This window comes from Sparus aurata, chromosome 15, assembly GCF_900880675.1.
Source record: "Sparus aurata chromosome 15, fSpaAur1.1, whole genome shotgun sequence".
Lineage (NCBI taxonomy): Eukaryota > Metazoa > Chordata > Actinopteri > Spariformes > Sparidae > Sparus > Sparus aurata.
This window is the reverse complement of record NC_044201.1, coordinates 26,725,714-26,738,316: the sequence shown is the minus strand read 5'-3', so window position 1 is coordinate 26,738,316 and position 12,603 is coordinate 26,725,714. Positions and strand designations below refer to the sequence as shown.

At 41.8% G+C, this 12,603-nt stretch overlaps 1 protein-coding gene across 1 annotated transcript in view; it reads left to right on the top strand.

Moving 5' to 3' along the window:
- The window catches only part of cdh5 (cadherin 5), a 39,726-nt gene extending 33,241 nt beyond the window's left edge, over nucleotides 1-6,485 (top strand). The window contains exon 15 of the mRNA XM_030442138.1: nucleotides 691-6,485. Within this exon, the coding sequence (XP_030297998.1) occupies nucleotides 691-1,075 (385 nt within the window). The 3' untranslated portion in view covers nucleotides 1,076-6,485. The remainder of the gene's footprint in view (nucleotides 1-690) is intronic.
- The last annotated feature ends 6,118 nt before the right edge of the window (nucleotides 6,486-12,603 follow it).

Genomic DNA, 12,603 nt, shown 5'->3' with positions numbered 1-12,603 from the left:
TGCAAATAAACTATACCGTGCTTAATAATTTCTTCCAACATTGATGCTCCACTTTCTTTATACTTCATAAAAAATATCACACAGTCTATTAACTCTTCCCATTTGCAATATTTATTCTCTTTGCTGTATCTGTCAATCTGCTGACCCACTTTATCTAAACCATTAAAGTTTAATCTAATCTGAATCTAATCTTATCCATATTTAAATAGTTTTTAAGACCATACATAATCCTCAATACCAGCCATATTAACTGCATCGCATTGAATGCTGTCAAAAGACATCAAGGCTCAGCTAAAGCAGGAAAAAACTGCAAATCGCAGGAAGTGCATCAAGACAGAAAACTGGTATTATTGTTGACATTTCTGTTCTCATTCAATCAAATATGTACTAGATTTAGGATTTAGGGGGTTTCTGAATGACCTTAATGTTATAGAAACATAAAATCGTACATCCGACTGTTGAAATAGGCTTAAATGTTTCATCTTATAATCTTAGGTCGTGTTCGTATTCCTCTGGTAGCGCTCTCTCACTCTTTGTTTTCCTTATTTTGTCATATCTAGGACAAATTGTTATTATTTTTGTAGATCAGTAAGTGTTACCCCCGGAATCAAATATTAAATTATGAATGAGACCATGATCCTATTCATCAGATATTAATAAGCTAACATATTATATTATATTCTGTTTTAGCTATGATGTCTCAATCCTCTCCTCCGCTTGCCACGATGGCTCCATGCTCCGTCACCCGGACCACCACCCACACCCGTCGCTCTACGCCATGGTCCAGAAACCCCCTCACCACTCCCAACCCACCGCGTGCAAGGGCGACATGGCCGTGATGATCGAGATGAAGAAAGACGAGGCGGATCACGACAGAGACGGCTTCCCGTACGACACGCTCCACATCTACGGCTACGAGGGACCCGAGTCTTTAGCCGGAAGCCTCAGCTCTCTGGAGAGTTCCTCCACCGGCTCGAACTTGGATTACGACTTCCTCAGCGACTGGGGGCCGAGGTTCAGGACCCTGGCCGAGCTGTACGGCGTGGATGGACCTGAGTACTACCATCAATACTGATGGGAGAGCGTCTGTTAATTAGCATATGTGATGCCAAAATATACACACAGACAAACACACACGTTGACAACAGCCATAAAAATACGCTCACACAAAGTGAGGTAGATACACACACTCATACTCACTTATTGTACCATGCTTTTCAATTTGATTCAGAACAAGAAGACAACTGAGTTCTCCAAAGACTTCTGAAAACAGAATCAGGGCGCTCCACGGTGTAACAACAACACTATTGTTATCAAGTGTATGTCAGCGAGCCCCGTTAGTTTGTCGAGCCTCCCCAGACTGCTCGGTAAGATAAGAGCTGCATCAAACTCCAGGAAGCTCCATCACTTTGTTTTTGATGACGCGCCGCCCTCCTCCACCTCTGATGACATGCTGGGAAGATTTCTAAAGTAACGCCAGGATACCGCGGCGCAGGAGAGAAAGTGAGAACTCACTGCTTCACAGATCGGAGAGGAGATTGATTGTTGGCGACAGCGTGAGATTCACAGTTCAAGGATGCATTTTATTCCATCGCAGATGTTTTGTAACAGATGTAAGAGATTCCACTTCAGGCTTTAGCTAATCAGACTTTATCGAGGATTACTGATGTGGTAATCAGTTCACTGCTGGCCAGCAATGTTACTCAGTTATTCTTCATGTATTCAGCTCATGACTCAGCTCCTTCATGCAGCACCATTTTGCATCCCATCTTAATCACCAGAATAAATGCTGGCAATGTACGTTTCTGCAGACCACAAATATGTTGAAACTCACCGCTTCTTTATGTTACGTATTAAATTTCAGGTTGTGACAGCGCCGTACGTATGACAGGTTTAGGTTCAGACGCGAGAACCACTTTGTTAAAGTTAAGAAAAGATTATATTTTGGCTTTAAAAACCTGCTTTGGTCACAACAAACATGGCTAGAGACGTCTCAACTTCCTGTCAATAAAATAAAATACATTTCCAATAATATCGCGCCTACAAATGTTGAAACGCAGGCTTGAACTGCAGTCAATTGCTTGGCAGCCTTCATAAACATATTAAATGTGACATTACGTGTTATATAGAAATGTGAATATTGCATATGGCACTTTTACACATCGAAACTTAAGTAGTGGTTTTGCAGAAACTGCCAATATTTTGTCTGGCGGTCACATGTGCATCCCCTGTTTACCACCGGTGACTGTACTGGAGGCATCCTGTCTCTTTTAAATCAAGCCCTTACAATGCACAACTAAACATGGAAGCAAAGCCTATATTTACCTATATTTATGTTTTTTTAATAACACGGAAGTCTTTGTTTCAATGTTCTGGGGATGCAAAATGGTGCAAGTCAAAGCAGTTGATTTGTGGTTTTGCGATTTTTGCCATATTTTTAGTCTCACTCTTGTTTTTGGCGTTGACGGCCTGTAATCTCTCTTTAATCTTTGATGTGTTTTAATTTTTTATATTTGACAAAAGGGCCCGGAACACGACGAGAACAAGCTGATTTCATTTTTGATCTGACGTTGATTTGTAAATATGAGCGCTGGAGGCGTTTTACTGTTTGAGGTGAAAAAACTTTGAGTATTAACTCAAAGAGGTTTGAACTTGTTTGATCACAGCAGGGTGCCGTGTTTTTATTTTTCTAAAATACTTAAAAGGACTGGCTTTGAGGAAAGTTAACTGATGGGAAACCGGTAGCTTTTCATCAGTCTGTGATGTCCAGTAGGTTATTTTGTGACACGCCCACTTCTCGTTGAGTTTAGTCACAGGTTTACTAAAATTTCACTGGTGATATTTAGCATTGTTTTATTGTTTCCCTTCTCTTGTACTGAAACTGACCATCTAAAATTAGCGAGGAGTCATTTTCTAAGTAAGTCATTTTGTCCAGTTTCCCAGTAATCTTCTTCTCTGAGGAGACAAAAAGACAACAGGCAGACAGACACAGAGGAAATGGAGCTACTGCTGCTCGGACGGCATTACAGTGTGTTCCCAGGGTTTTATTTGACAGAAGCCATCATCGCAGTTATTGTTGCGATGAAAGCCCTATTCTCAGAGGTCCGCTAGAACAAAAGTCATTCAGACAACTCAGGAAACGCCAAGTGGCACGAGCAGCTAGTTGGGCAGTTGTGATGACTCTGAGGTGGCACGAATAACTTTAACCTCTCATCCCTTTTGGCAACAGTCAGAACAAAAAAAGTCTGACAATCTTTAGATGGTTTTTAAGCGTATTTAATGAAACATAAAGGCGCTGTACATTCATTTTTAACAAAGCTTGAATCCTTCGTGTTACAATGAAGAAACTCAAGAAAAATTAACTTGTACATTGTCCCAAAATATGGAGACACATTACTTGTATCTCTGCAAGTTCATTCATTTGACTTCATTGTCTTCAACATTTGATTAATTTTCACTATGAAATGTCAAGAAATGTGAAAAGCCCCGTGACAATCCCCCCGAGTTGAGGCCACAGAGCCTCAGATGCTGCTTAGTTGGTGTGACCAAAAATGCAAAATAAAACCCAAAGATGTTTAATTAATAATGATACGAGGCAGCCAAACTGTCAGTTTTGCTTGAGAGGTGACCCAGCGCAAAATCAATCAATCGAAAACAGTTGCCAATTGAGTTTTTGTTGCTCTATTGTGTTACCCTGTACATTGTGTGATTTATCACTTTGGTATATCCTTTAATAACGTTGAGGAAAGCTGACTGTACCCGGCTATTCGTCCGATAGCGTAAATCAGTGACTCGGTAGCATTTAAACAATACCTGCCGACATGTTGGTGTATTGTATGAATGAAGGTTATGGAAATAAATCATTGCTCTTGCAGTTAGGAAGTGATTCACAAAGGTCTTAAAAACACAGAGGTAAAAGGTTACTCTTTGTCCGCGGTGACATCTTATAAATCAGTTTGCTTAAATGTAAAGTGGCGCCCATTCCCCCAAATAGAAAAATCTAACAATGAAGTATTTAAACTCAGTGTTGAACACGCGACCACGTGTCTGCACGACGTCGTTCTGCTTCTTTAATATACATTTTTGTAGTTTAGACAGTATGGTTTATTTACTCTCCTGTTTATTCTGTTTTGTTTGGACCTGAACTTGTTTCTTTAAAACTGTCCTGTGTGGAATGCCGTTTGATAAACGGTGGATACAATAGCTGGAAGCCCTCTCAATGCTTTCCTGTTGGGTTCACATATATACTTAGAAGCAGCGTCTGAAGCCTTTTCTCCCGTTCTCTCCTCCGACCTCTCCTTGTTTGCCTCACCGTATCTCTACCGCACCGTCTCGCTCGCTCTCCGTCCTCTAATCAGCTAAACCAAACAGTGGCGTCCACTTCCTGTCCATCTGGGGCGTTGCGCCCGCCCCTTCCTGTCCGTGTTATCTCTCTCGTCAGCCAACACATTGTGCTCACTTCCTGTTAGCCCGGCCTGGGAAACAATCTTGGAGAGGAAAAGGGAGCGAGGTGAGGAGAAAACATGGGATGAGGTCGGGCTTTAACTAGCAAAGAAAGATGCAGAGAACAATGTGGAGCAGTGATGAGTTTTCCAGCTGAGCAGAAACACTTCAGAGCAAAGATTGTGTGTGATGAAACGCCGAGACATGCAGCGGTTGTTCACATCCTGTCGCCCAGGCATCTTTCTGAACGCAACATTCAGAAATCCATAAGAAATACCCACAATTTAATCTTTTGATTCATAATAGCAGACGCTCTCACTTTGGTGGCACACGAAACATGTATATTTCAAGATGTCAAGGACTTTTAGCCTCTTACGATCATCATTTAAAAGTTTGCACTGGTAAAAACATTCATATCACAAGCAGAAATAGAGAATAAAGTTCTGAAAAACCTTGGTGAGGATTGTGACAGCTTTTATTAGTCAAAAAAAATCCAAGCATAACTGGTTTTATAAGCCATTTTTAACCTTCGTCGAACAAAACAGCTTCTTTTATGGCTGCCATCTTTGTTTGGAGTAAAAGAAGAAAAAGAAAAAAATCCCACTTCACTTTACTTTACACTGGAGGAAGAATGTCATTTCAGACCTGTGCTTCTCAAGGAATTTGTGTATTATCACCATTGTCGGCGAATATAATGCTTTTTATTTTCTTTTTGGAGCAAAATTGTGTCCTGTTGAAATCAGCAGCCTGCAGCAGAAAGAGCTGCTCCATTATCCACACTACTTTTCTGAACAGCAATAAGTGCTTCGCCTGTACCTTCGGGGCGAGGTGAGGTTGATGGGGTGCATTTGCTAACAATTTTAGCGAGTTCTGTTCAAAATTGGATCTAAAAAAAAACACACACGTACACATTTACACTCCTGAAAGAGTATAAATGGAAATAAATTCATAATGGAACTTTAAAATGTTAATTATGGGGTTAAATGCACATGATTTCTTTAAAAAATAGGGGGTTTTGTTCTGGGAACTGAATTGATGATGTCTGATGATTATTTCAAGGTTTTTCTTCTTTTATTTATGGTGTTATTTGCTTTCCTCTGCAGTGACTCACAACAGGTTGCAAAAACATTACACAATTCATGAGGATTCCTGTATTCTCTTTGGCATTGTTGTGTGTCTGTGCAAAAAAAAAAAATCAGCGATGTAACAGTGATGCAATTTTGTCAAGTGCCAGTTTTTAATTTTTATTCTGTTGGCCACCGATGTTTTTTAAGCATTTCGTCTCCTCTGTCGAACGTTGGATCCAGACGGTGAATATTAAATCTCTCAGGTTGGGATCCAGGCACACACACACACACAAAAAAAGAAGTTGTTCACCTTCATGTCAAGAAACAAAGAAACAAGAAACAAACACCCCCGTATGTGTCAGTGTTGTCGCTGCACACACCAGACCTTTAAAGGATTTAGCTGTCGTTCATCTGTGTGTCCCGTTGTCATATTAAAGGGGGTTACTTTGAGTGAATTGTATATATAAAAAAGAAAATGTGCCTAATAGTGATTTCACCTTGTTTATATCTCGCCTCAGTTACTGTATCTAGAAGATGTTAAACTTGACACAATCTCTTTTTATTGCTGTAAAAAGTAACAAAAGGTTCATTTTCTACTAACGAAAGATGACGCACGAGCGACTGCCGGAGTCAACGTGTGATTTCTTTTTGCTGGTGTTCATGTTTGTGTTCATGTGAGTGTGTGTGAGAGAGAGAGTGTGTGTGATTGTGATTGTACCCATGTACATACACACGAATTAAAAAAAAAAAAAATAGCAACCGCATAGTACAAATGCTTCTTCTTGTGTAAATACAGCGAGGGTTGTCAAGGGAGCAACATGTGCCTTTATTCTTTAAAAAAAAATAAATACTGTAATTCATTTTTTTGATGGCGAACACAATGTTTTTCTATATTGTTTTTAAGGTGTATAGCAACTACTTTTTATTACCTGACATTTTTGTAAGTGTAGAATGAAAATAAAAGATTCAAAGATGTCTGTGTGCCGTCCCGTGGTTGGTGTTTTCTACTTCCGCAACACACTGTGAAAGAAAAATTGTTCTTCGGTTTGATGTTTTTGTGAACCAAGGGATGCAAATAATAGCCCCCGAAGTGAACTTATAGAAAAGCTTGAATTAATGAGGCCTCGATTTTCATTATCTACTCACCCACATGCCGAATGGAAAGTCGTGTGAGGTTTTGTTGTCCGCTAAACAATTCTGGTAGCATTCTCTTAAACTACTGACGTAGATGTTGTAGCGTAATCCGACGAGCCGTACTGACAGGGTTTCTGGAGACTTGGATTACGTACGGAGCCATTTTATCAATCTAAACCAATTCCCATCTACATCAGCTGTTTAGGAGATGATTTATTTGATAGCTGGTGTGATGAACAAGTGAAATGTCAACATGGGAAGCTGCAGATCTTGTGACAACCATGTTATATTGCCATTTTTCAATGGTAAAGTCCTCGTCAGATACCTCCTCAATCTTCCAAATCCTCCATCATGCCCATAAAAGGAGAAGGTTCAATTGGCTGGTAATAACTCAACAATTATTCGGGTCAGGTTTGAGATACGTAGCCGATTTTAATCACACGAACATGAAGTTTGAGTGTTGACATGGATTTGAAAAAACCCCAAAAAGTTGTATATACATATCCAGCCAGCTTTCATGGTGAGTCAAAGTGTTTTATGTACAGAGTCCATGTGATGAAGATCAGCTCTGCTCCTTTGTGTAACGCGATCCGACATGTCAGACGTTACACGTCGCGAGGCGGGCGTGAAGAAAAGCTCTGATCTCCGTCACCTTGATCTTTGACATGTGATCAGATGTGAGTCGGAGGATATCCTGTGTTTTTCCTCTGGTTTTTCGAACCCCAAGTGTAAATTCGGCGCAGGTCCGGGGCAGTTTTTTATTACGGTTTGAGGCCTGGTCGGATTGAGGGGCGAGACCTCCACACGTGTGATCACATCCATATGAGACCAGAACATGAGACGAGACCGAGCGTACGAGATCACAGGGGTGAGAGCAAGAGAGGGAAGAGATAGAGAGGGAGGGAGAGCAAGAGAGGGAAGAGATAGAGAGGGAGAGAGAGAAAGAGAGAGAGAGAGAGAGAGAGGGAAATACCAAAGTGATGTCAATTCTCTGGGGTGGACTCCCTGCTGGGACTAAACACACACACACACACACACACACACAAGCTTTTAAAGATCAACAGAAGATTTTGTGATGTTGATCTGGCCGACAAATGACTTTAAAATAGGACCAGGTGTCCGTTTACCTTCAGGCTTTGTTCCGATTAATGTTGTGACTCTACATATATTCACATACATGTGTCAAGAAGCTCCATTTCCACAAACCCTAATGACTAAACCTCAGAGTAACTTGGCTGGATTAGTTGTTAGCCAAGTTTTATCATGTAGCTAAACATTTGTTTAGGTTGAATTCTTAATCTCTGTCTTGTTACAACGCTGCGTTCATGCTCTGGTTAGGTTTAGATCGAAAAACCACCTGGCTCGGGTTTGGAAAACATCGCGGTTTTTGCTAAACAATACCTGTTTTGGTCGCCGTGATCACAGATGGAGACGGTCCAAATGACGAACGAATGCGAGCATGTGTTTCCTGTTTGGGTGCAGGGCTTCACACTGAATACACTCAGCCCAAGAGGCCATCCTCACCCCCAGGCTGAGAGCTGACCCTCAGATAACTTAGCCCAGTTTCACACGAAGGAGTAATAGAAACGTTCAGCCGAACCAAACGTGAAGTTGCAGCATTCAGTCTGAACTTATCTGCGGTTCTGCAGAAAACATACTTATCTAACATTATTCTGGTGATTGGGTTTGCCTTAAGGCTTGTTTGGATAAGTGAGGGCAGATGTGTGAGAGCTGTTTTTATTGCATGAACGAGCTGAGGGGAGAGTGGAGGATACGGAGGCTGCCCGGGAAAAAAAGAGCAGCAAACCTGGGGGGCAAACAGGCCTCGAATATCTACTGCCGTCTCTCAGGTGCAGCTGCTGACTCTGACAGAACCGCCCGGGTGGGGAGGCCGTAACACCGATTCATCCGACCCGAGAGAGCGCTTTCAAATGTTTCATTTTAAAAGACATCAGTGGCTAAAACCATGACATCCAAAGCAGCATAAACCCAAGACTTAACATACACGAATCACCATTTCAAGCAGATCTCTGACTCCAGCACGACCACAACACAACTCCTAATGACTCCGTGCGGTCCAGCATCCAGACCCTTTCTCCAGATATTTTCTCATATTTCCTCTATGGTTACACTCTCTTAATACCGCCTAATCAGGAACAGGGACGCTTTCAAAAAGAAGCTTTCACCGAGTCCTGTGAGCTGCACCGACACCGAGCTCGCTCTGTCATCAGTTATTCAGGCGAGGAGGATGGCTGGGAGATGTGACGGATGTCTGCAGGAAGGAGTGAGACTGAAAGGAAGGATGAAGACGGCGATCGAGAGAGGAGAGCGGCACGCTTCCATCCCAGCCTCCCTCCCTCCCTCCCTCCCTCCCTCAACCTCGGCTCAACTTTGTTCTACTTGTGGCGGAGGACGGGACGGGACCAGCTGGCGGCAACAGGCTAAACATTGCGTTAAACTAGAAAAACCAGACTATTAAACTGAGACGTGCTTTATCCTCGAATACGATTACATGGAGACTGAAAATGGATAATCCTTTGAAGCCTGATCAAAGAAAGTCTGAATTTTGAAGTGGGCTGCAGTGTGTGTTTACATGTAGAAGGAGTCTCTACGGGGAGCTGTTTACATGACCACAGCATGTAATCCAGTTAGAGAATATTCTGTGTCGTGTCACGAGGAATTATGCTCGTTTCTGTCGGCATGAAAAACAGGACAGATGACTGTCAGGGAGAAGCTCTGCTACTGTACCTGTGCAGAAAAAAACACACATTTGAAGTGTTACACACATATCATATGTTTTTGTGTTAAGATGTTTGACACATGCAGGTTTTTAGGGAGTATTTTTCCATCCTGTGATCCTCTTCTGTTGCTCGTTACCTGTTCTGACCGCGCTCATATCAGCAGTCAGCAGTTGGCATCGCTGCCCGTTCTTAACAGGAAGTCGGACGTCTCCAGCTGTGATCGAGGCGAACAAAACAAGCGTTTTAAGCCAAACTATGATGTTTTCCTAAACCACAACCAGAGTATAAGGACAGCGTTGTGACAAGAGAGATAGAAAACATAAAGAAACTTTCAGTTATTCAGGGTTTCGCAGAAACAGAAAGCTAACATTTGTTATTTTTGATATTTTTTCAGCGTTACTCAGGGTATTGTTAATGTGTGCCTCATAAACCTTTAGCTGTAAAACATTTCAGCTCATAGATTTATTATTATTGTCATATTATTTTGTTCAATTAGGAGGGTGTAAGTTCTGCACCTGAGCAATGGCCAAACCAAACCCAGCTGATAAAAAAAAAATGGGTAATTTACCTTTCTGGAAACCACAGATATGTTTAAACTTCTTGTTTCTTGAGGATCGGTTTTGTTGATTTATGTCGTAGCAATGCTGCGTTTAACACATGGTTAAGGTCAAGTTAAGGAAAAGATCATGTTTTGGTTTTAAAGAACCTGTTCTGGTCGCCACAAACACAGCTGGTCTCCATAAAAACACCCACAAACTAGATCTGGCCATGGATCAAAAACCTTCTCGTCTCATTCTTCCCTGTCAAAAATATACTTTCCTTTTACGACAGGACACAAAAGGAAACTGTAATTTCCGAAATCAAAGTCAGGCAGAAATGTGGTGGTACGTAGGCTCATCAGTTGTTTGCTACAAACAATTATGAACATTTTACTCCAGCTACCAGATCCTTACAATCTTCAAAAACCTTGAGTCTTTATCATTAATAGACTTCTCAGTTCATCCCGTCTGATCCTCGGTGTTGATTCATTCCACCGTAAAAGTGGTTTTAATCTAATGATTTGTTTCATACTCATCCATTTATATCATCTTTCTTTTTTGGACCACTGCTGGAATGTTGTTTCATAATGCTGCAGTAAAGAATTATAAATAAATCAACCGTGTACATCTGACCTTTATTTTTCTCTGTGAGTTACAAAAGCGGCACAAATAACCTTGAGTTTCCTCTTCATGTGAAGCTGCAGCCATTAAAAAAACTCGATCTTGAAGAAAAACTATTCAAAGGGAAAACTTCAAAGCAGTAAAAAAAAAGAAAATCTCGTTTTGCACACTGTAAAGAGACACTTCTGTTTTTTTATGGACCATTACAGTGAATGCAAAACTCTTGATGTCTCTGAATAATTCGATGCACATTTCCCGATGATTACACGGAGCTGTGGAGACGTTGGTAACCTAACAAGAAGTCAGAACAGGTTTCAATGAGTTTAAAAACGAGGATCCGGGTTTCTAGAATGGATTGAACGTCTCCGAGACTAAATTCAGTTCATCGTGAGGAATGTCTCCCATTGTCAGAGACGAAACTGATGTTGTTTCTGAAACCTGCCAACTCGTCTCCTCGCCCACATCCTTCGATAAAATCTCATAAATAAAATCTGGCTGCCTATTGTTATTGCAGGAGGAGGAAAACTGTTTTCTTTGGGTTGTCTGTGCAAATATGTCACCGCGGTGTAACACAAACATCTGCAGACTAAACACCGTGGCACACACCGGTTCTGGCCTCACGCTGCAGATCAGGATTTGGGCCTCTTTTGTTTCACGTCCTCCGTCGGCCTGTAAAGCAGACGTGGTTTTGTCTTTGTCAGAGGCAGATGTAAAGCCGTGGGCATTTAGCTGCAAAGGTGGCATCGCCAGATATCGGGGGTTCAGTTCCCTATGCGTACGTCACGGCAGAGCAGGATTACTCAAACACACCGGTAACCCCCTCCCCACATATGGATGCCCACTGGAAACAGGCCTGGTCCTCATTCCCGGGGTTTGAAAAGCACCGCAGTCAACCATCACAAAAGCAAAGCTGCATCAAACATCCCACTGACACACTGACAAACAAACGTGAGTTCAAACCCGCCGCTGCAAGAGCAGGAGCTGCTGCAGACGGAGGTCCCACGTCTCACCGAGTGTTTGTTGGAAGCTGTTTGGGGAAAATGAAGACATGCTCGGCTAACTAATCAGCTGGGACGTGTTGTGGTTTCCCGCTGCAACACTGCAGACAGACGGATTATTCTGCTCGGCTGCTGTAATGTCAAGTGAGACATATACACAGAGGGTGATTTCAGCAACGGCTGCCACTGTAGATGTTTGACTAACGTCCTGTCCGTGTACGTGGAGAGGAGGATATCCCCTTTCCTCATCCTCTTTGTTTGCTTTGTGTAGCGAGGCATTCGGATAGAAAACATCTGTATCCAGCGTGAGGAGTCTTGGAAGGTTCAGAGCAGGTGACAAACAGCTCGACGTGAATGCAAATCATTTATTCGATCTGATGAGATTTATGAGGGTATGTGGTTAATGCTCATGCTCAAGCTGTTGAGAATCAAATTCTGTTCAAAAACAGGCAGAAATATGTTTTATAATCCATTTTGATAAAGAAAAAAGAAAAAAGTTCCAACAGTTTCCTGACAAGAAGTGATTATTTTGCAATCCACCACCTTCAGTTAGATACTGAAGTGTTTGTGAGTTTTACTTTGTGGCTTTAAAATGCTGCCTATCATCTCTGATCGTCATGATATGCACCAGAAATTGGATAACAGGTCACGTATGAACCAACAAAGCGAGCAGACAGCACTGACTGAAAAACACAAACTGGCAACCGGATAAAAACCTGCAATGCTCTGTCGCCACCCTGTGGATGAAAACATCAAGTACACGCTGTATTTCCACACGTAGGCTGTGTATCATAGTTTCTTTAAGGCGACAACTTTCTGGAGGAGGAGCTGATCAGGTCGTTGAGTTGGTTGTTCGAGTCCGTCATCGACATGAAGAGTCAGTATGAGACTCAACGATCAACATCCTTCTCCAGGAAACTGCTGATTGTTGCTTTTATAATCTGAAAAATGCAGATACATACCTGTTTATTCAATTTCATGTAACAAGGCAGCAAGTAAATGGTTCCTGATGTTTCTTCTGCTTATTAAAATTGTATCTTTTGATGATAATCTGTATTGA